The sequence below is a fragment of the Haliaeetus leucocephalus genome, unplaced genomic scaffold (genome assembly GCF_000737465.1).
Source record: "Haliaeetus leucocephalus isolate CR32 unplaced genomic scaffold, Haliaeetus_leucocephalus-4.0 Scaffold177, whole genome shotgun sequence".
Lineage (NCBI taxonomy): Eukaryota > Metazoa > Chordata > Aves > Accipitriformes > Accipitridae > Haliaeetus > Haliaeetus leucocephalus.
In genome coordinates, this window is record NW_010972613.1 from 1,000,680 (window position 1) to 1,025,202 (window position 24,523).

At 44.6% G+C, this 24,523-nt stretch overlaps 1 protein-coding gene across 2 annotated transcripts in view; it reads right to left on the reverse strand.

Moving 5' to 3' along the window:
• Positions 1 to 20,588, reverse strand: part of PLCB2 (phospholipase C, beta 2) — a 46,410-nt gene extending 25,822 nt beyond the window's left edge. The window contains exons 1-7 of one of the 2 annotated variants that reach the window (XM_010564324.1): positions 20,176 to 20,581; positions 16,148 to 16,225; positions 13,668 to 13,736; positions 4,326 to 4,466; positions 3,502 to 3,581; positions 2,813 to 2,866; positions 148 to 223 (exon numbers count right to left, since the gene is read on the reverse strand). In XM_010564324.1, the coding sequence (XP_010562626.1) occupies positions 148 to 223; positions 2,813 to 2,866; positions 3,502 to 3,581; positions 4,326 to 4,466; positions 13,668 to 13,736; positions 16,148 to 16,225; positions 20,176 to 20,259 (582 nt within the window). In that variant the 5' untranslated portion in view covers positions 20,260 to 20,581. Of the gene's footprint in view, positions 1 to 147; positions 224 to 2,812; positions 2,867 to 3,501; positions 3,582 to 4,325; positions 4,467 to 13,667; positions 13,737 to 16,147; positions 16,226 to 20,175 lie in introns of both variants that reach the window. The other variant, XM_010564325.1, reaches the window with a different exon arrangement.
• Between the last annotated feature and the right edge of the window lie 3,935 nt (positions 20,589 to 24,523).

The following is a 24,523-nucleotide window of genomic DNA, read 5'->3' on the forward strand; positions in this document are numbered from 1 at the left end:
GGCATGACAGCTAGTGGTAAGGAAAAGGTTTCACAGCAACAAAGAGCATCTGGGCTGATGATTTTTTCATACCCAAAGGCAACACAGTCAGGGTAGGCAAATATTCTCAAACTAACGATACCTTTGGCTACCTAGCAAAACCCTTACCTTGCCCTTTGGAAGATGACAAGCGGTTAATGCTGCTTCAACCCTCTTCCTGTCTGCAGGAAACATCTGAAAAATACTGACCAGACAGGGGAAAAAAGAAATCACCACAACATAGCAGAAGTGAATTCAGAAAGCCTGGGTTTGGGTGCCTGGGAGCTGCAGCCAGAATGCAAGACACTCAAAATGCACAGCAAAGGAGACTGACAGGAAGACTGTAAACATGAACCAGAGAAAAAAATGCAGTGTTTCTCCAAAGGAGTAACTGATGCACCAAGTCTTATATACCTACAGTGGATTTTTTGACTGCTGCCTTAATACAGAAGTTCTGTGTTTCTGCTATGGACTCTGTGAGAGCCCTGTCACTAAACTGCATCAGCTTACTCTCCAAACCCCTCTTCATTGTCCTCCCCCTGCCCCTCTTGGAGGTGCCCCCTGTGGTAGCAAGCTTCATACCACAATTCCTCAGGACACTTCCCTCCACAAGACGCTATCCCATGTGGTAGCTGGCATTAGCAAGGAATAACTTTGTAGTCTAGACAACATTCAAAAAAATCAAACAAACATTATGCACAATTGCTGCTTTGAAAAAAGGCAAAATTTTCTGGAACCAAAGGCTTTCCATGAATTCAAGGAACAAACTCATTACACAGGCAAGAAGCCAGTATACTACATGATGGAAGCACAAAAGTCTGCTGCTGCAGAAACCAAAGCTCACCTCCAATTTAGAAAGCTGGGTACTGGTCTGCAGGGCAGAATTCACTTGGTCAAGCCTTGAGCATAAAGCAGCCTCTTTGCTGCACTATGGAATAGCAACAATAACTGAACTCTCCCTACTGTCAGAATATCCCAGTCAGCAGCAATGAGGTCTCCTCTGTGGATAAATTTAGATGTCAGCTCTATTAAGCTCCTGGCATCACAGCTGCTTACAGCCAAAAAGGGGAACAAAAAGTGCCAAGTGTGTTGACAGGTGGAAGAGCATTCAGTGGGAGCTGCAGCAGACTTATGCAAACTCAGTGCATATTCGTTCCCAAGCTTCCCTTTGCAAGGCAAAAATTGCAGCACCCTTGTTATGATTCAAGAGGGAATTAAATGTCCAAAGAGAAAGGCAGATGCTCAGTGGAATTTTCAGAAGAATCAGACATGGAGTTTTGAAAGCCTTACATATACCTGCACCTGGAGATATTGAATATTTTTATAAATCTGGCTCTTAATTTGGACTATTTAATGGTCTAATGCTTTATACAGTAAAGCATTTTTACCACACTGCAAGACAGACAGACGAGGGCATTGAAGAGAGGTACAGCCTGTACCAGATATTTTCTCTAGCTTATTTCAGAAGAATAAGCTGTTTTCTCTCTACAGTAATGCTACCTTGCTTGCATTTTAAAGATCAATTCAAAATACTCTTCCCTAGTGTGAGTTATTCATTAAAGACCTATACATTTTTAAAAGCCCTTTGATGAATACACTGGTTTCTGCCAGAATGAAATTCTGCTGGTTGGTGGTTTAGAAAACAAACAACAGAAAATGTTTATTGTAGAATACTGGTCAACCATCCAGGAGCCCATTTAGCAAGCATAGACAATCTAGAATCGTTATGCAATATAACACACAGTAGGTAGCATATTTATTACAGGTGATTAGCGCTTGCCTCTTGTGATGCTATAACACAGCATAAACCTACAAGCAGAGTGGTTCAAGATTTCCCAGTGAATACCCACAAATGCACTACCTGCAGGTCCTTATACTTAAAACAAAAGATAATTTATGCACCCAAAAGGGAATTCAACATGGCAGTGCAGCCTTTTGTCATTCATTCATGACTTGAATCAACATGGAGGAGCCATAGGATCAGTCATGGAGTGATTTTACTAGGGAAGACACTGAGTGGCACAAAATCAATGCTAGATTTATGCTGTGCAGTGCAGGGGGGAAGTAATAGGCTGGTCTTTGCTTCAGCAAAGCAGCCTTGGCTTATTCTAATGGCAGTACTAGCCTGATGCACAAAGCCAACCATGGGGAAAGTGAAGTGCAAGTCTCCACTGTTCCGTACTTGAACCAGCATTAACATTCGCCAAGACGTTTGCCCTCAAAGGCTGTTTCCCTCTCATGCACATCCAGAGTAAAGACTGAGGGCAGCGGAATTACACCAGTGGAGAACGATTGTAGTGGTCACACGTGAAGAAAGGAGACAAGCAAAAGCAATGGACCCCTACTTCAGGCTAGCCTGGGAGTCAAGCAAAAAGTTCTCCAAATACAGAACTCCTTATATGAAAGGTAAAATGAGTCCTACACCTCAGCCACCTTTCAAATCAGGTTTGCAAAGCAATCTGTGATCAGAATTTTACTGAAGTTGCTTGGTTTTGTTGATTATTTCTTGGCAACAGCCAGGAAGTGAAATCCATGGCTGTTTAAGGCAATTTCTTGCTGCAGTTTAAGGCCACAAAAGGTCTCCTTTCCAGACCCAAATTATGTCCCAGGCCCTTCCCTGGGAGGCACCTAGATGCAACAGGAGTCCCTCCATGGCCTGAATCTGGAGGGAATGATCTCTACCTCTTAGGTGCAGAAAGAGCAGGCAGCTGAAGCCATTGGGCAATCATACTCTTACAAGCTGCTCTGCCTTTAGTCTGACTGAACACACAATAAAACAAATATCCATACTCACTTCCTGACAGGAATTTTCCCCTCTGCATTAAGCTGCATCTTCAGCTTCACCAGGCTGTGAAAAAATACAAGATTATGAAAATACACTTGTACAATCTTAGAGGTCCTATTCAGTAAGGAGAAAGAAAAAATATGCAACTGGGAAAACAATCTAACAGTTAAATGAAAATCAGACCAGTCCTACAGACCATCAGCTTAACCTCAGACAACCTGTTCCTGTTTCTTGGGAAGGACAAACCGGCAAATTATAAGAGCTTAGATATCAGAAATATTCCTCTGAAACATAAGATATAGATATGAGATAATGATAACTCCTATTATTTAGCGTTCCTCAGTGATCCCAGATTGCCAACCAAACAGTATGAGAGTGCAAAGAAACAGAGGCAGCACTTTGTTGGGCCGAGTGCTGTGACTGCGGTGGGACACATTTGAGGCTCAGAATTTCAGTTTCTATAATACCACGTGTGTGTTTGATTGGCTTGAGCACTTCAGTGCCAGTCAGTTGTCATGCAACATAATGGCCCAACTACCAACTCCCCTACCTGTGCCTTGGGGCTCCTGAGCTGATACAGGACTAGTTTTGGAGGCTGCCAAAGGACCTGGATGCTAAGAAGCCTTTTCTTTCTAGTACAGACAGAAAGGGCAGGACAAGAACATTTCAGAGAACAATGTTTGTCAGAAATCACTTACATTTTCTCTAGGAAGGTGTACCGAGAAGCGTTGTATGTGAGGGGATTCCGAACAATGGCCATAATATCCTCAGCCCAGCTCTGGGAACAAACACACACAAAAGGCAGAGGCAGTTGGGCATTACGGAACTGCACCAAGAAGTACACAGCAACAAACGTGAAAAGGGCATAGAACCATAGAATGATTTGGGTTGGAAGGGACCTTTAAAGATCATCTAGTTCCAACCCCCCTGCCATGGGCAGCGACATCTTTCACTAGACCAGGTTGCTCAAAGCCCCATCCAACCTGGCCTTGAACATTTCCAGGGATGGGGCATCCACAGCTTCTCTGGGCAACCTGTTCCTATGCCTCACCACCCCCATAGTAAAAAACTTCTTCCTTACATCCACTCTAAATCTGCCCTTTCTCAGTTTAATACCACTACCCCTTGTCCTGTCACTACAGGCCTTGGTAAAAAGGCCTGTCACAATACTGCTGGGCTCCAAATCCCAACAACTGTGCCCTGGGCTTGGCTATATCACCTTCCTACTGCCTATATATACTAGCAGCTGAAACCTTTCCACTGAGTCTTCTCAGCTATTTATCCATACAAAGCACATGAAGGACAAAAATTTCTTCTACTGATTCTTCTCCATGCAGGACAGAAGTTTCTAGAACTATGGAGGTACCACACCTTACTGGAACATAAACCTGCTTGTTTATAACCTTGCCAGTAAGACTGACAGGGTTCAGGTTCCCCACCTTCCCCTCTCCTTTCCTGCTCCCCACTTAATGCCCCAATCCTTAGTGTTTCCCAGTGTTTCCTAGCCCTCAGGACTCAATACCTTGCCAACATTCTCCTTGTAGGACACAAAGTTATGGAAAGTGAGGTCAACCATGTCAGGGCCAGATACAATAGTCAGAGTCTTAAGCAGGAAGGTGCTGTGAGGGTAATCCAAGTTAAAAACCTCTCGGAGCTTCTGGCACTGCAAAAGAAACAGAACAGATGGAGATGAAGGGAGAATGAGGCAAACTGTACCTGAAAAAAACAGGAACCAATCCAAACATTGACCCAAATTCACGGCAAGCTTTTCAAAGGTTGCAAAACTGTTTAACATTATCTTCCTTTCCTTGGCTTTCCTTATTTTTCATCTTTATTCTGGAGTCTATGTTACCTGGATCCTCTGTGGAACAAAACATTGCGACTAACATCACTGCACAAACATGCTGGTTTGGTCTGAAAAAGTAAAAGTTGGAGACTGCTTTTAAAGAAATTCATTCTGAAACTTCAGCCTGACCTTGCAGACAAGCAGAGGAGTATTTGGCCTGCTCATACCAGAGGTGCATAACCAGGTTATTGCAGACAGCCATTTGTGAAAACACACACTAAGAAGGTCTTTTAGATTAGTGTGATACCTCCCTCCACCACAAGAAAGATGTTGTTTTCAACCCAGAAGGTCTACCCACTTTAGACATGGTCACTGGAGAGGTGGGCTGTTCTTCCTCCAGGTCACGTTTTCTGCTAGTTGTCAAGTTGCTAGAAGTGTTTTTTTCCATAGCAATTACAGTATCCTACAGCAATGGCTCACCAGAGATTTGTTTTGTTAAGTATAAGGCTCATCTGATTAGTCATACTCAGATTTCATCACCATATGAAAGTATTTATAGAATCCCTTTAAATTATTTAGCATTTTCTGCATTCCTACGTAAGGCGTCACTAAGCCAAGGTATCCTGGAGTCGTACTGACGGCTGCTATTTATAATGAAGAGATAAAATTCCCAAGTCCTAGAATAAAGCACAGCAATTCATTATCTAAAGCACAGGATAAATACATATCAAAGCAGACAGGGAGGCTGTCAAGAGAACCTGCTCCTTCAGAAACTAAGGGCAAAATTCACGATCTGGGATTGTTAGCAGAGCAGGTCAGACTCAGAAGTTTAACTGGAGCTGGAATCTGAGCTCTTGCTGTATGCACAAACCTACAGTTAGACAGATGGCTGAGTTACTGCATTTCAACAAGTTAAAACATCAGTAATACCGTAACACATAACTTATCACGTTAACTTCCACAAAAGAGGTTTTAGCTAAATGACTTTACCTTTGTGTTTGCTATAAACTTAGAGCACACACAAAGTCAGTCACTGCAGTTCAGCTTATGTTTAGTGACTTGTTAAGCTGCTACCAACTGGACAATGCCTGAATCCTTGCAAGTTGAAGAAAGCGAATTCCCCGATCTCAGGCTTCCATGGGCCTCAATTTATCCCAAACCAACTAAAAACCCCTATATGCAACCATCTGTCTGCATCACATTGTGATTCAAATGGAACCAATTCCATTTCTGCCACAGAATTTTCTCTTTACATTTGGACTGTAATAGCAGAAACTCCAAAACAGCTCAGCTTCAGGCGTTCTTAAGTGTCTGTACCATGTCACGCACAGAGCTGCATATATATTTTATAAGGAACTCTGCAGACTTTTTCCACTGCGTTTTTCCAAATTTCTGGACCATTTGCAATTTTGACACATCTGTAGCAAACAGGCACCTTTAGAAAAAACAGGATGGGCTGGATTACAACTCGTGATCATCTGACTGCTGTCTCTCACTTCACAAAAGCAACTCTCCGCAGGGGTAACTCTGAAACCTGTATAATCCAAAAGTATTTAGAGGGAAAGAAGGGGGAAAATAGTCAGCCACCCAGAAGATTTGCCTATTTTCCAATAGTTAGGGAATTTCTAAAATGCCTCATTTTTGCTTTGTGAGCAATTTTCCTTCACAGAAGTGAGCAGCACCCACATACCCACACCTCCTTTCCACACTCATAGCAACTTCTTGATGGAGCTTAACTTTTCATTACAAGTGGCAAAGTGTTAGGATTTTAACTTTGAATTTAACTTCATCTTTCAAACCCACTGGCCTTTGTTCAGCTTCCTTACCTCTAGTGTTGTAAATTATATGAAGCTAACACAATAGAGAACTTGTGGTTTACACTGAACTCATTTCCTGTATTTGTTACAAATCGGCTCCTCCCAGCCCTTCCTTCTCTGCAAACTGGTGTTGCTTGGCTCTCCAGCAGACATTTCTGTTCATGCTGTGTCTCCAGCAAGCTGAATGCTGCATCAGAGCTTTTGCCTTTATCTAGCTGTGCTCCACCAGACAAAACTGACACATGCCGTGTTTGGTAACGGCCTGATATCCGATCACCTTCTCAGAAGTTGCTCATGGTTAGCCTTAGCTGCTCTTTATATGCCATGCCCTTTTATCAGCATTAACTTACGACACCTCCTAACACCTTGGCGACGTTGATAGCTTCATTTTACGAGAAGCAAACTGCAGTGGGGAGAGGAAAGGATGATCTTGTCAGGGATCTAAATGGGGTCATATTTTCCCAGTGACTGACTTCCTGCCTGGCCCTAAGCAAGTCACGGGCTTACTTCGTGCTGCCTTTTCTACGTGGGGATTATCTCCCTCATGGGATAAAAGCAGTGATGTTGGCATAACACTGAATGAAGATGGTGAGAGAGGACCAGAGACTGTGTCCAAAAGCACTGAACCTGATGCCACATCTTGGCTCTTTCACAACCTCTACACCTTGTGCTGCAGGTGGCCATGAAGGAAAAATAAGAATTGCTACATGAAAAGCAGGACAACCATGTTAGCCATGCAAATCAGAGGAAGGGAAACACGCTCAGCAAATCCACTTAAAAAAACCCAAACAAACAGAAAACAACCCACCGGCAGAGTGGCTGAAATACAGATCCAGCTTGCATTTCACTTCCCACCTCCTGATTTCCCTAAAATCCTCATCTGTACAAACCAGATTCATAGTCCAGAGAAAAGCAAATTCTCATGCAAATATAATCAAAGAGCCAGGCCTAATGCAAGAGACAGACAGTCCTTTCTCTACTTGAAACGGGATACAGCCAAATGATAGCCGGGATTTGCCACAGCTGCATGCGCTCACTGCACTGACAATTTTGTATCTTCGCAAAACACACTACAAGATGTACTGCTTGTGGTATTAGAAGACAGGACGTGACAACAGATCTTCTCTTTTGGAGAAGAAAGGTCTGGTTTGGTTGCCAGAAGGGATAGGGAGCACCAAGATTATTCAAATGCTTTTGGCTCTGCAGGTAATGCTCGTGTCCTCATTAGCAGCACTGCTCCATCATGGGATTCAGCAACAAGACCGACTGCTGTGAAGCAGGGAGGGCTGTCCTGCCACTGTCTGCATGGCGGGGGCCAGCCTGTCTCTGTGCCAAGCATCTCAGTGAGACGAGGCAGAAAAAAAATATGCAGATGAAGCACTCTCAGCTCCCATTGCTGTCTTATCTAAAGGAACCGGAAAATGCAGCAGCACACAGATTCACATGGCACAAAATAACTCGCGGCATTCTGGAATCGAGCAGGAACAGACTGCGAGGGAGAGATGCAGACTGTGCATCCTCAGTAACTTCTGTCCCTGTGATCTAAGAGCTCACATTGTGGAAAGATGGAAGAAGCAGAAAAAGGGCTCAGCATGGCAAAGGGCCGTTATTCAGATGTGACTGTTTCCTTGTTTGGCCCCTGCTCCCCTATTTATAAATCCTTTGCAAGCCACAGGCTTCTACCCACTTTTCTCTTGCATGCGCACATATCGGTTTAGTCACCATATGGGCTACCTGTGATCACTTTTATATGGAGGCCTGAACATCAGACTGTGTTTAGTTCCATCCTTTGCTGACGCCCATTGCTGAATCCAGAGTGTAGCACTGAGATGATGCTGAATACCCAGAGCTGCTGCCTTCCCCCTGTGATGCAGCAGAAGAGCTGACCACCCACAACGTGTTTATAGTCCACGGCTCAGCCCTCTGCTCAGCTCCAAGTGCAATGTGAGTGCTCCCTGCAGTAGTGTTCCTAAACACTACTCGCTCCTATTTTATCATCTCAAAATATGACACGTGAAATACCTCAGTATAATTCTCTCCCTTGTACATGTTCAGTTCAGAGTCTGCATCTCTGGGTTCGATAACAACAAAATGTGCATGAAGGCTAAAACTGTTTTATAATCATAACAGTCAGAAAAAACAACTTCTGTTTTTATGAAAAATTATGCTTGTTTCAAAGCCAATGCCTGCTGAAATGTCTAAACAAAACCCAAGATGAAGCCAACAGCCTGGCCTAAAACATCATGTATTGTGGTCCTAATTATTACATTCTCTGTCAGTGTTCTAGGGTCTTGGTGCATCAGAACAAAACAAAATGGAGCAGCCATTATTGTTCCTTGTTACTCAAAGGAAAACACAGAATTGCATTGTAAATAACATCTTGATCTGCTTCGGCATGCTGCTGAACTACATTCAATAGCTTTTTATCTTGTCTCATTTATGTTCAAAGTCCCTGCTAATTCTTATCTTTATTACTCTTGAACACGCGCCAAAGTTCATTCTGCCCCTTCTCTCAAAAAAGATCTCCATGGAGAAAAAACACTGCAGAACACTGAGTAGCTCTCAAAGAAAATAAAGCAAAGGGGGTAAGAAGGGGAAACATGCACATGTATAGAAGAGGTCATGGGAGGACTCGAGGGCTGTGTGCGTGCTTGTGTGCTAATATGCCAGGAGGCGAGGGCTCAGGAGGGGGGCAGGAAGAGGGAGAAAAGCCTTTCTCAGAGAGCATGGCCATCCCTCACCTTCAGGCAGGTTCAGTTCCAGGAATAATCTCCTTCTGGGGCAAACAGCAGTGGCTCTTCTCATTTGGAGGGGGCTCCTGTTGCTGCCAGCCCTTAATGACTTGTCCCTTTTTCAGTGCCACACTTACTCTGGTGAGCACTACAGGGTGACTATCTACTCCCTAAACACTTGCAGTGGCAGGAAGGGGGTCCCACCAGTCCCTGCCTCCCAGCTTGCAGGGACAATGCTGTGACCTGTATTGGTGAGGTAGTGCATGTGACGGCAGGTCTTTTCAGAAGTGGCTTCTGTGTGGGTGCTTTGCTGTTATTCTTCTTGCTGCACATAGAGAGGTTACAAAGAAAAACCCCAAACCTCTTACTTAGCAGCAGTGGGAAAGTGTTACTGAAAGCAGAGAACTCCCAACATCCGCAGTACAACCACCCACTAGCAGGGAGACTCATTTCACCTACATGGGTCTGAAAAGCTCCGGGCATGTTTCACCCTCATGCAGCTTGAACCACAGCCAAAAAGTGCATAGTGCCTTGCAGAGGAAAGCAATAGTGCAGATGCTCTCAATAAAGCACTTTCCTTCCTTGTAAATGCCTTCAGTCACAATTCAGTATGAAAACCAGATCACAAGCTTTGCCTCACAGAGGCTGTGGATTTACTATGTACTATGGTATCACTTGCAAGGAAGGGGAGAGGAGGGGAAAAGGATGTTTGATTTGTTATTGGCACTATCCAAAGCTCTTCCAACAGCTGTGATGATCTTTTTGTCTTAAGTATCATCCATTAGCTGCTTCTCCTTCACTTTTAGCCAATGAAACAAGTAACCATTTGTATTAATTTCAGCAGTTACATCCCACAACCACTCTAAGCCATTATTTTGTAACAAGGGAGAGCACCCTTTTTCATTCTTCTACCCTTCACCTGTAACAGATCTTTGTTTGCTTCATCACACCAGTTTTTCATATTTATACCTTTTTGTAATGATGCACCTGCTGTAGGTGCCCTGTGTGGAGGGTGTGGTGATTCACATGAAGAAATTTTCACTGCTTTCTGCATTCCTTTGAGCAAATTCTGTTCTCAGGAAAGCCAACTGAATACACAACTGAGGGCTTTAAGCAAGCCCTGCAGAAGCATTGTGGATAGTACAGCCATGTGTAAATAAGAAATTTCAGGACAGGACAGCACATCTCTCCCACTGTTTTGGTTCAATGGACATTTCAGTGCCCACACAAGACCTCCCATCATCCCATAAGAGAAAGGTGGATAAGGAGCCAGCCTAGTGCATTTTACTATGTATTGTCATAGAAGTGCCAGAAAATTCCCTGAAACAAAAAGGGGACTTATTTTAAATGGGTCTCTGTGAAATGCAGAATTCAAAAAGCACTTGGGATTTTCACAGCAGAGGTTGTCATCAAGTGCATCACTTCTGCCTGTTGAGAATACTTAATAAATCACTTGGTGCTTGACCTTTGTTTCTTTGTTTGTAAAAAATGAGCGGTAGCCAATTCCCAGGACTGTAAAATACTGTCTCTGGCCTATTACAATGGCTAGAATACAACAGCTACACCAGGTCAGACCACAGATCCATCCAGATGCCTGGGGAAAAGCATAAGAACAGGGCAAACACAATGATACTTCCCTGACAGATTTCTGCAGCTTCCAGCAATTTATGATTCAGCAGCTTCCTAAACCTGAGGCATTATCTTGCATTTAATAACCCTCAAAGGGCATTCCCTTCTTGTCCTGACTTTTTAAACTCGCGTATGTTTTCATGACTTGTGCAGGAAGGCATCCCACAGCGCAGCGACACGAGGTGTAAAACAGCAAGCAGCACCTCCTTCTGCTTGTGCTGAACCTACCTTTGGAAAATTCCACTTGATGTGTAGCTCTCACACTGGAAGAAACACTGAGTAACTGCTTCATGCTCACCTTCTCCATTCAACTCCTGATTTTACAGCATTCCACAATACAACTCCACATTCCCCTTTATTCTTTTTTTGCCAGACTACAGTCCCTGCCTACTCAGGTACTCTCCCTACAGTAGCCATTTCGTTCTTTTATTAATCTTGCTGCTCTTCTCTACCTTTTCCAGTTCTTGTCTCATTTGAGATGAGGACACTAGAAATGTGCAGAACTATGGGTGCATTCTCGGTATACAGTGGCAGGATTTCCTAATTCTTTCCTCATAATTTGTAACATACAACTTACTTTTTTTGAGCAAATACTACTGAACACTGCACTGATATTTTACCATACCCTCATGATCTTATTTCTGAGTAGCAACAGCCAGCTCAGAGCCTGTTATTACAGAAGGTTAGGATCAGGGCTTTTTTTCTGTGTGCATTGTCTGATTTTTATCTGTACTAAATTTTACCACTTATTAAATCATCCAGTCAATCAGCAATTCAAGGTCTTTCTACAAATCAGCCCTCATTTTATTACCCCAAATAACTCGGTACCATTGGCAAACTTTGTCATGTCTCTATACACCTCCTTTGCAGATCACATAAGAACACACAGTACGTCACAGGCCCAGGCACTGATCTTGCTGGGAGTCTGCTGGTTCTCTCTCTCAAGAGACCTTGTTCTTATTCTCCAGCAGTAATTTTTCCATGAAAAGATGTCCTCTCTTATTCTGTTCTTTAAGAGCCTTTGCTTATGATGGGAATCACACAGGCCACTTTCCAATTTTATTAAAAAGATTTAGAGCTATGAAACACAGCCACTGCTTGCCCCTCCTCTTTTGCTTTTTGCTACCCTGATACTGCTCATGAATTTCCTCATTCTCTTCACAAACTTCTTTGTGCTTTTTTTAAAAAATCTCTTTTAAAAGGCCATTTTAGTTTTTCTCTGGATATGGAATGCAGTCATCCCAAAATCGTATTGTGAATTACTCTTCAAAAACTGGGGTTGGTCCTTGTTTCCAGGGCAATTCCTTGTTTGTGAGTAGGGGGCTCATTACAGAAAGATGCTGTTTGAGTAGAAATTCCGTGTAGAGGCAACTCTGACACTGCACTTGTGCCAGAATGTTTCTCCTGGTAGTCCCCAATTAGTCTTCCTTAACCAATTGCTAAAATCTAGGACATTTTTTCTCCAGCCTGCCTGTTGCCACCAGAAAGACATCCAGCTGTAGCCTCAATACTTACCCCATCAATTTATAATCTATATCAAAGCTGAATTCATTTTGTAAACAGGTTATTCCTGGAAGTTTAACACCCTAGAAAATAGTATCTCATACCTCTTCTTTAAGTTGGCCTTTTCCTTACTGCATTCTGTCTGCAGCACAGCACCTAGCTCTACCAGCTCCAAATATTTTATTCTCTCAAATAAAAAAAAAACCCAACCAAAACCAAACCAACTAACTTGCAAGAGCTTCTTTTCAAACATTATTCCCACAAAACAAGTTGCAGACAAAGTTTTAGGCTTGCTGAAAACTCAAGTATGTTTCATTCTAGCAAATTTCCAAGAAGAAACGCAGTTTCTGAGAAGGAATGATGATTTTTAAGAATTGTGTAAGATGGGTATTGTTCTTGAGCTCTGCTGTGACTTTAGCACCCACCTCATTATGGTCTTTTGAGGAACATCAGTCTCAGGGAGCTCTGAATAGACATTTTCAGAGCAGTATTAAGAAAACAGCTGTACTACTTACACAAAGAGGCTGCTAGAGTCTCTCAGTATATATTGCAAAATCTTCCCCTTTTGCGTTAGACTGAGAATCACCTATGTTACCATATGGAGCCATTATCTTTACTCCTTTGTTTCCTTTTCACATTCTAGTTTTACCTCAGCTTTCTGCTTGCCTTTTCCATACATGGAAAAGTTAAAAAACAGACCTAGAAAGAAGTCCTAACAAGGACAACTTTGCTGCAGGAAGCTTAAATTATAACTGAAACCAAGAACAAAGCCATAATCATGTGCCTCCCTTAGTCTGCCACCCTGCAAGCAGACAATTTAAAATTATTTGGGGAAAAAAACCCCACTGGTTTTTCTGAAACTACATTTTCTTCCCTTTAAAGGGAAAAAAAATCTCACCACACACTGCATTGGAATCTCACTGTAACTACAGGTTTGTAGCTGCCTTGACCCAGCCTGTGCATCTTTGCACAAGCAAGCAGCTCTGGTGACTCAATACAGAAGCATCACAAGTCTCCTGCAGGACTTCCCAGTGTAGCTAGACGCATGGCAGGGGAGCGAACATAGCTGCTGTGCACAACAAAAAACAGCTCTTTTGGAAAGCACTTGGAAGGGGAATTGCTGTTTTCCTAGCTTTCTGGCATATTCTTTCCAACAAGCTCATATACCATAGCCTGGAAGTGCCTTTCTTTTGAGTGCACAGAGGACCCCAGGGAGTTCAGAGACAAGAGTAAAGATGGCTTTTCTATATTTACATAGTTGTGATGTAAGGAGACAAGGTCTCCTCCACCTTCTTGTAACAGAAAGCCAGGATAAACTGCCTCAGCTTATGCCAAAGCCCTAGGCAGCCTCGCCTTTGCCATATGAACAACCGGCAGAAATGAAGCTATGCACTCACCTTGGGGATTTTTGCATATCGCCCCACTCGGGTATCTCTGATGCTGGTTATATCCAAAATTTCCATTTCCTACAACAAAATAAGGACAAGGAAGATGAAGAAAGACAAAGGAGGAAGGAAAGAAATACATTACAGAGGCCCCCAGAAGCTGCAAAGCAGGTCTCAGCTAGCACCCTTTACTGGGGAAGAGCATTCCCACCAAGAACAACACAGGCAGGGAAATATCAGCTACTGATAGGCAAAGCTGGCAGGCTGGCAAGTGTGGAGGCAGTGGTGGTCTGCAGCACCATCCTCTTCATGGTGAGGCCAGAGGCTCGGTGTGGATTACCATGAGAGGGAGCGTATGACATGCATACAGGTTTATATGGGGAAACTCTACCCCAGTTACAGTCTACGTGTTAATATAACCCAGTCTCCTGTCACTCATGTTCTCAGCCTGTCTTTTGCCTCCATGCATTCAACACTGAGTAGCTGAGCTGGAAGGCAGGCAAGACCACTTCTCCCCAGGTCACTCCTGGCAGACCTTCCCCTAATCTGTTCTGAAGCAATTCTCATGGAGGACCTTCCATAACCCTCCCTAGGCAGTCCACTCCACATCCTCACTACTGGCTGGTTGTCATGTTTATTTTGTTTGTTCTTTTAATATCCAACCTGAATTTCCTTCCTCTGTTACTAATTTGTCTGCTCACCATGGATCTGGAGAACAAATTATACTTGTTGCAGCAGATAATATTATTTTCCAAGATCACAATAAGGAACAATGTGGATAACGTGTCTTCTGGCTGTATCCCCATTTTATTGTCAAGTGGGATGGAAATTTTACTCCTAATCCCACTCCCTTCTGAATCCCTAGTGCAAAAGCAGTACAGTTTTTCTTCCTTGCTGTTCATGACAAGCAGATCTCAAGAAGAGTCAGCCAAAGATTAATAAGCCACATAAATTCAACAAACTATTGACCATACCACACCATGCTCTGTATCAGCCCGTCTCTTTTCCCTGGTTGCTGTGCTCATGTCAGCCTCCATGGGACCTTCACAAGCCTACCCCAGCTCCCTTTGACAGCCAGCATTTGCTCACCAACCCTTGCTAGCTCACACTGTCTGCATATTCCCTCAGAGAATAGGAAAGATGCCAGAAAAGTGCTTCCCCAAGGATGTAAAACAGGCTGTTGCTCCACTGTGGCTCTCAAAATTTGTTTACAGTTTATTTTAGGAGCTAGTCAATGGCATTTTCCAGGAACATGAGACCCCCTCCAGTCTGGCTTTCCTCATGTCAGCTATGCTTCCTTATCCCTGCCCCTTTCCCAGATAATTAAATCCCTCATACCACTAACTGAGTGAAATATCTCAGTTTTGATGGGTGACAGCAGCTCCCCTTGCCCCATTTTGTGCACCTCCTTCAGTGCTACCACTTCTTCCTGCCATCTGCTGGAACCCTTACAACAAAAATTCTACCGCCAGGAGCAGACCTGGAAAGGGGAATGAGAGTGATGGAGATGGCTGAAAGGAGAGCACATCTTTTAGGGAGATGTGACAGTCCCCAGCCTCATGACACTGTTCTCAGAAGATACAGTTGTGTGGCAGTGCCTTGGCCCAGCTGGCACTGGCGCACAATCTTCTGAGAAGGCAGAGCTCACCAAAACACATCAGGTCTCTTGGCCAGGGCGCTCTGCAGGACTATTGTCTCTGTCTCCATCTACCATGCCTCTTCAGCATGTAGGTCACAAAGAGGAAGTAGAGCTGAACCACAGCTCTGCTCTGGAAAGCAGAAGTAAGCCCAGCTTTCCACCTCCAGTCAGCCAGATCTCTCCACAACTTGTTGCTACTCATCAGTGAGGAACTGAATTCTCTTTCCTAAATTTGTTGCCTCTCACTCTCCACCACCAGCCAGCATGTTGTGGTTTACCTCTGGCAGTGTGCACACACCACCCTGGCCCGAGAGGAGCACAACTCACTCTCCAGACTTGATGTAGTCTCTGCATGGCTACAGTCACTACTTTTTTTTTTATTAACCCCAACAAGTCAGTTAATTACAACACAGGCTGCACGAGGTACACGTCAGCTTAAGCTGCATACATTTAATTGCATGCATCTACCCATTTTCTTTCCAACTGCACCACTGTAGTGGTTGGGAGAATCCTTTAGCATGCTGGGTAACAGGGATATCAATACTACTGTTCTCTGTGAAGTCCTCTGAAGCACATCTAATGAACTTTGCAGGTATAAAATGCCAGCATGGCAAGCACAAAAAGGCCATGCTCATCTCTGGCATGTTTGCAGCTTAATTTCCTGCTCTTTTCTAGAGCTCTGAAGACAGACAAATCTGCCATTGAATAAACACAAGACTCTCAGGTCCTTTGTGGGAGGGTTTCCTGCTAAATGGAATGAGTGTGGTAGTCTGCTTCTGAGTGCAGTGTGTTTAATCTTGCACAAACTTGAATTGGCTATTTGGAGACCAAGCTGTGAAGTCTTAGCACTTACCTTATTCTGATACGTCCAGTATAAGTAAAATCCCTTTGGATCCACTCGAAGAATCACAGGAGAAGCACTTGCTGTTTCCTGACCAAAAAAAAACCAGAAGAAGGCTAGCACCTTACATGACTTGGAGAACCCATCATGGGACATAAGGTTCCCAGTTCAAATATAGACCCAGTCGGGTGAATCATCCTCTGTTATTTATGGAAATGAACCAGATGATTTTAGTATATCTCCAGAGTAACAGTGTGAGGCTATGGAAGCTGATCTCTGCTGAAGCCTGAATCTCACCTAACACTATGCATTTAGCTAGAACAACTCTCTTGGAGCTTTCTATGCAATGAATTAAGAGAATAAAGTACCCATAGATGCAATTAATTGTTTCACTTGAACTGCCTTCCCTCCAAGGCACCTACTGCCTTCTATGAGTTCCAGAAGTAGCCTAGCCCAAGTAAAGGTAGCATTCATCCATGACATCTACTATCTAGGTGCTCATGCTAGTTATCTGGGCTCTCTTTACAGAGAATGGGCCTAGTCAGGAAGAGTTCAAGGAGGGGTCCACCTAACAGAACAGATGAGTCTGCTTTAGGTGATGATTCCTAAACTCCATGGACTAGCTCTACACAGAATAAAAAGAAGCAGCTATTTAAATATCCACACTACAGACACAAAATTAGATGAAACTGTTCGGGGCTGATCCTGAACCCCATACAACAGGGAGGCCCTCCAGATCAGAGCCAAGACATATACTGCAGAGGAGACACAGGCTGCTGTGAGACTGTGTACTTTGCCTCTGAATAATTACACTGCTGCTGCATTTTCAGTTAAAGGCAACTTCACAGACATTTTCAGGACAACATCCATTCCCATCTCACATGCAAGCCTGTACTAAGAGATGAATTCAAGTGAGCTCTTTGGAGACAGAGACAAAGGATGCTTGGAGCCTCTGCTTGGGTCCCAGCCCATTTGTTCATTCAGTCTAGATGACTCCTCACTGCATTTGTCCTCTGGTGCCACAGAAGATAGGATCTTAAGGCCTATCAGCCATTTCTAGGAAGGCCTCAAATTCAATTCAGGAAGCTGAAACACGCAGCTACTGAGATGAAACCAGTAATGGAATTTGGAAGTTGTTTTTGTCGCTTGGCCTTGGGTTCTTCAGTTGTTATTGAACTCATACTTCACTCCAGAGTGTATCTTTATTTCCAGGGACCTCCATTTCCAGATTCAGTATTCTTCATTACAGTAAACTGCCCATGCCACAGTGCATCGTATGCTCTCCTTTTACTCCCTACTCTTTCTCATGCCCATGTTCCCAAGAGCTCTTGGTTAGCTCCCTGAACACATGGCCACAAACCACGAAGAGCAGAACAGGCACTGTAGTACTACTACTGAGTATTGTGCCATGTTTCTAGATTAACCTTATCTCCTACCAAACAGCTTTCTCAAAAGCGAGTTGAGGCTGGCCTCCTGAACAGGGACATGGACAGCTATGGGGGGCAGGTAGACTCTCCTACAGGGTGGCTCCTGGCAACAAAGGAAATGGTGAATTCTACAGAAGATGGCCTGGCAGCCAAACTGGCTGCTGCTCACATTGTGGAGCTCAACTCTAGGGCAGAAAGCAAGCATCGTCTGGTAGAATCCTGTAATCCATGATCTTTAAGAGATAGTAACATTTTTGCTTCTACTATGAGAGCTAAGAGTCAGCATAGGGCCAAATCCACATGCATCTGCTCCGCTTAAGAGGTCAGCTACTACATTGTGCCCTATCTGAAGTTTTGAAAGGGTTCCCAAGCTGGTTCTGGAAATAAACTCTCATCCATGTATTAAGACTTAACCTGCTTGGCAACCCCAGCCTGCTGGATGCTAAGCAAAGCACACCAGAGTTGCTGCTTATCCCAAGATGTCACAACTCAGTGGGACAGGTCAGAATGGTCCTGCCTGTCAGAGATCCTACTGCAGTCTCCTCCAAAGAATACATTACAAATGCTGGACAAGGTGAAGGCACTATAGAAAAAGTGTGGGTTTGCTTTTCTCAAGAAACTGTTGGATACAGTGAAGATTCCAGTCCAGTCCCAAAACTGTACAGAGCAATGTAAGGAGCCAATCTGATCCACCTTCATTCCTTTGCCTCAGATATTGTGGAAGGAATTCAAAACTGTTACCAACAGCATGGCCAGGTCAATTCAAAGAGTGAGACAAAAAACCACAGGCCCATCACCCCTAAAGAGCAGCAATCGTGCAGCCTGGAGCTCTTGCCATCATTCTTTGCAGCCTGCTTTAACTGTGGAGTAGCAAAGCATGATGAGATGCAGAAATGTGACCAGAACAGCCCACTTGTGGAGAAGGCTTTCATTATTGTTGGAGTCAAGTCTGTAAACTACTTAGTAATTAGAGGCAACCTTTTAGGAATGTTTACAGATCTGTAAACCTTAGGGAAAAAAACCACACAAGACTTGGAGCTCCTCAACTCCTATGGTTGCAGCAGGAAATAAACACTTAGTAGGTCTTGGAAGCCCACCCTGACTCACCTTGGGTTTCAAGGGAGCCTAACTATCCCAGAAATTCCCAGTGAAGAACTTAACAGCTTCAAGTTTTTGGGACAGTGGTGCCCAAGGACTGAGCATAGAAAGTCAGCAGCAATTTTAGACAAGTTTGCCTACTGTCATTCTCAGAAACCAAATCCCTTTTCAAATTCAAAGAAGCCACAAGTGCATTCTGCAGGCAGTGGCCCCATTGGAAAGAAAGGGAAGGCTGCACATTCCACTGTACCCTGGTGCTATCCTGTTTATGTACAGGTAGTTGAATAACTGCCCAGTGATATTCCAACCTGTATTCCTCAGCATCCATCCTTTCTGTCAGCTGTGCAGTACATTGCTTTCTCATTTCTCAGTGCCGCTGGACCACCCCTGCTTCCACTGCACACAAGTGATCTACCTCCCCCCCACACACTGCCTTGGGACTTAAAACTCTATTCCAGCTTTACACCCACAAAAGCAAGCACTAATCCCTCCTGCATTGCTGCTGGAGGCTCCTTCTAATGTGTCTCATTTGCAATACCACATCAAATGTTTCCCTCAGATCTTGGTGAATAATCATAACCTGGCCTGCCCCCTGTTTTATCAACATTCAATAGCAGACAATTCATACTCCAGACAAAATGGATGGGCAGCTGCTGTCTTCTTGCTCAGGTATGTGGATATTGGGTAAATACTCTTTTGCCTTCTTAGAAAGTGAAGAGAGGGACTATTACATTCAAATTAACTTCTCTTCTGCTGTGTCACACCTTCCCCCCCTCACAATGAAAGGCAAACAAAGATTGCAAACCAGGTGTTTTGAAGATACAAGAGGACAATGAGTTGGAGAGGGAAGCAGCTTTTTGCAGCACCCTCTGGGACTCCAGCACTGTTAAAGCACAGGTCCCTTGCTGCTCGGCCACTGCACATTTGGTAGCTCACAGACCCATAAGCCAAGCAAGCGTGGGAGGACATGGCTCACCCTCCGATCCACTCCAGCAACAGAGCCATAAGAGGAAGCAACTTGGGAGCCTGATTTCCTCTCTATCTGCAAAGCACGGAGAGTCCGCTCAGCTTTGGAGTAAATCCTACCCCTCATGCTCCTCTGGACAAGTCCAAATGCAGTGTATGCCTCTTGCTCCAAGGAGACACCCAGCAGTGACCACCTTCCTGAGGGCTGGTTCACACACACAGAGAGGACCCTGGGGTCCTACACCAGAGAAGCTGTGCACGCAGTCCCAGTGGCAGTCCATTTACTTCCACCCTCCACAATAACAAGAGATGCAGAAGCCACACCACCAGCGCCTAACACATAGGCCCTTTGTTTTTAGCCCTCAGCTCTCCTGTTCTTCTCAGTTCACTCTCCCTATCCAGACATCACTGCTCTCAGGTACAACACACAGCGTCCCATCACCCCCACTGAATACACGCTCCCAGGCTCCCCACAAACTGTGACTAAAACACAGTATCTGCCCTGCCACCATGCATACAATCTAGCAAAGCAAAAAACCCAGTACTCACATCATCCCATCTGATGAAGCGCTCACCCTTCGATAGATACTCCTTCACCTCTGGGGGCTGTAGGACAGGGTTAAGCATTGACATTCTGTCCCGAAGATGCGCTCCTCAGCCACCAGAAGCAATAGCAGCTGCACAGTTTGCTCCTCCTTGGCCCCCTCTCCTCTATCTCTGCCTCTCACATGGCAGGGCTCTCTGCCATTGCCACTGTTGGCATCAGAAAGCAAACAGCCTATTATATCCCAGCCAAATTTAGGAGGGGCAGGGGCAGGCAGGCGAGGACCGGTGAATCTGCATTGTAAATCAACAGCTCTCCAAGCAAGCACACGGAGCTCAGCCCAAGGTCACCTAGAGGAAAGCTTGCGATGGGTTGAGATGCCCGCCTGAACAGTCATGCACGCACACTGTCTCTCCAGGAGGGACCTACTCCTCGGAGTTGTACTTGTGAAGCGCTCGGTTTGTAGCACTTCCGCAACTGAACTTCCTTAAATGTTCTCTTTGACGAAGTGCAGGCATTGCCAGCCGACACTCAAACTATTTCAGCAGATGTGGTTACAGAACAGCTTGGGCTTTGGCTACAAGCAGACTGCCCCCTTCATGCAACGGGCCAAATATCACGTAAAGTAAACTTACTACTTTGCTCTGTACAGACTCCATTTCTGGGGCCACTTGCTGCACTGTCCAGCCTTTAACTTTTTTCCTTTCTCTTAGGGGTTCTTCTAAATGTCAACCTGAAAAGTGAGACAGACCAGCAGAGCAGATGGAAATTCCACAAACAGATGAAATAAAACATTCACAAGAGTCCCTAGGAACTGCAGTATTCTCCAGATTCATTTGGGTCTACTGCAGATACTGTGGGAACACAAAATGGGAGATACGTGTAAGGTGGGGATTATAATGAAGAAGCTGCAGGGAAGTGACAGAAAGCAGAACAGAAGGTTAATGGCAAACAGGGCAAAACGAGTCCATGCTCCTGACCTTGGAATGAAGGATTTGCACATGGACAGCAGAGAAGAAAAGGAGCTCTGGTGGCAGATGTGCACTGGCTAACCAGGAGGAGAGTGGCTTGTGAAAAGGACTGACACAGGCAAGGTTAATTTTAGGCAAAAAGGCAGAGCCCCACAACTAATTAGAAGTGGAGACAGCTGTGCTACACTTGCTACAACAGGATTCCCAGCCACACAGTGGGATTTCATCTTTGTTGTCTCCTATGAAAATCAAGGTGTAGCACTTGCCATTGCTCAACAGGGACAAGACACTGTCAAAAGTAGTGCAGATTCTCCAAGAGGGGTAGACAAAGAAACTCCCACTGTGCAAAGGGAGCCAGCTACATGGTTTTGTTGCTTATTTCCCACTCCTGACTTACCCAGTTTGATAAGGCCAGCACTTTAAAGCAGATTGGACAGCCAAGGTAAGGCTGACTGAAGGAATCCTAAGGGCATTCTCAAACATTAGTGGTGTAAGACAGGAGAGATTAACTGGACCTGTAGCAAGTGCTCTAGCTGTAAAGAAAACAAAGATGGCAGCAATTATCAGAGAGATGCCTGCTGCAGAAACAGAGAACCCTGAACAAACCTAGCATCCTTTGAACATTTCTTTCATGGGTTTATCTGCCTGACAAACTGGGAATAAGAGAGATTCTAGATTTCCAGCTACCATCAAGTTTTCTGCATTTACTAACCTGTTTTGCAAGGCACCGTACTTTCCAAGAATTGGCTGTACAATTGCTAAGGCTGTTAGCTCTATTTTATTAGGGCAGCAAACTGAGGTGGCTTACCCCATAGCTGTGGTTGCTCGTATCAGTGCTGAGACTAGGGACACAGGAATCCATCACCTCCGGTCTCATAACCAAGCCACATTCATGGTATTATTAAGCTTCCTTTGCACATGTGTCAAAGTGACACGTGCTTCTCAGGCAGCCAGCTCACAGAGCACTGGGGTACTCCAGGCCCAGCCAAGAGAGCATCACCAGGACCCCCCCAGCCAGAGAACACTGTTCCTCCCAAGCAGCAAAGCAGCAGATGACAGTGCCTGCCCAGATCTCAAAGGCTGAGCTGGAAGTGCTCAGGGACATCACCAGCAGCCTGGGACTTGGCATAAATGCCAGTGAAATGCCAGGCACTGCTGGGCAGGTTTTGTTCTCTGCGCTCTTCTTGTAAGCAGCTTAGGAACACACCCTGAGGCCTAGGTACATAGAGAAAGCCCACGGGAGCACAGGAGGCTGCAGTGAAGAGTGAAAGTTTTCTCTACCTTCACCTGATCCCTTCTGCAAGGCCAGAGCAGTTTCAGGGCTGCTTAACTTAGGGAGCAGCTGTGAAAAGGATAAAGAGCATCGATCTTGCTCAGAAATGCTGCAGCCCTCCCCTCCTCTGCAACACAGAAAGCACTAAAAGAAGGCTTTGGAGGTCACAGCTGTGAAGTGAAAGGTGGGTGAGCTTTACCACCTTTGCCAAGAACAGAGGGACTGCAGGTAAGATCAGACAGTCACAGCTACTGGTTCCAGTGCCCTATCTGGTATTTACCACCATTATCGTCAGTTCATGAACGATGTCTGCTTCCTGCTAGAACCAGGGCCTCACGGAAGGCTTCTGTCCTGCGTTCTCTCAGACCTGGATATTCAACAGCTTTCTCTGTCTCATCAACAAACCTAAAGTAAGCAAGAATCCTGCCACAGCTTTACTTGCTTGTCACTGAAGGCCAGCTTTCCCTAAGGGATAGAACTATAAATTTAAAAAAACAACCCACAACATGAAGAGCAGCAACCAAGCCAGCGGCTGTCCTGTGAGGCTGCACGGCGCTGCACAACATCTACTGCCAAGATCCCCGCTTGCATAAAGATGGTCACAAAAGCTGAAGCTCACTTCCTTTTGCATAACCAAGCCTCCTTATCTTTCATTTCACACTCCTTGCTCTATGTGGGAGCTTCTGTCCCTTGCATAAAGAGATGGCTGATGGCACAGCGATAGAATAAAGCAACAGTCCTGCCCTCTGCTGAAAGCTCTGATATCAGAGCAGGCAGAAGCAGCAGCACTTTGAGCAGTATTTATTCTAATCACCCTTTATTTTCTTTCTCCTGCAAGGCCCGTCACCCAGTGTATACTCATCCTATATCCCCTCAGTTCAGGGCCCCGTGCCTCCTTTGCTTTCATCCCTTACCTTCCCCACTGTGCAGCCCACCACCCACTACAGGAGTTTTGATATACAAAAATTATTTTTTTTTCCTGGAGACTCTTCCTTATCTCCCTGTCCTACTTATTCTGCAGCCTCTACCTCCCACAAAGTGGATTCAGAAGCAAGGTAGTCAGCATTACCCTTCAGAGATTTTACAAGACAGGGTCTGTAGACAGTGATTTAAGCCATCCCATCCTATTAAACCACCTTGACAGGATTGCTCCCAAGTTCTAGCAAATTATTTTGTAACCTCAACCCCAACCTATTCCTAGCACACAGAAAATCGGTAAGAAATCTCTTCCAGCATTGTTCCATCATAATTACACTTTGCAGTGTGTAATACTGTCCTCTAGTGAACAGCTATGATATTGCATGCACAGACTTAGCATTGCATTCAAACACCCGTAACAAATTCACAGCTAAGCAAAACTAAGTTCATCCTACTGCTCCTCTTTCTATGCTGCCCTCTGAGCCCTGGGAATCATGAAAGGATTAACGACACCATCAGGAGCACAAAGGCCAATATTTTCTCACCACCCCTGGAGAGGAGAACTGCTGAGTGTGTGTGCCGGGGCATATTTTGTGTCCTACTTTGAGCCCAAACCACAAAGCCAAGAATTCATGACAGCTCTCAGTGGACAGCATGACTCTTCTACTTGATCTGCAAAAGTCAGAGGGGAGTGGACTACAGCACAGAGAGAAAAGTGGCCACAGATGCCACAATACCATAAAAGCAGTGAGGTCTTGTGTAAAAAAAAAAAAACAAACAAAAAACACCACAAAACAAAACAAAAAACCAAACAAAAAAAACCCCACCACACCAAAAAAACATCTGATCAACCACCAAGACATGGTTAGGTCCATAATTAACTGTTCACTGGGCAGGAATATGCGGCAGGAATATGTTACGCTTACAGCACTCTGATAGCTTTCTGAGTATTTCCAAACTGCACAGCTGAGTGACACAAGCAGGCTCACACACTATTTAAACATCCTATACATTACTGCAGTACAAAAGTAATTGCTGCACAGGCATGACTGAACCACACAATTCCTAACTACTAGCAAAAGAATGAAACTTTCCAAGATGGATCATTAACAGAAGAGGAAGGAGGGTGAAGAACAGCAGCACACCGGACAGAACGTGCCCATCTCATGTTACCTTGCAGTAATGGAGCAG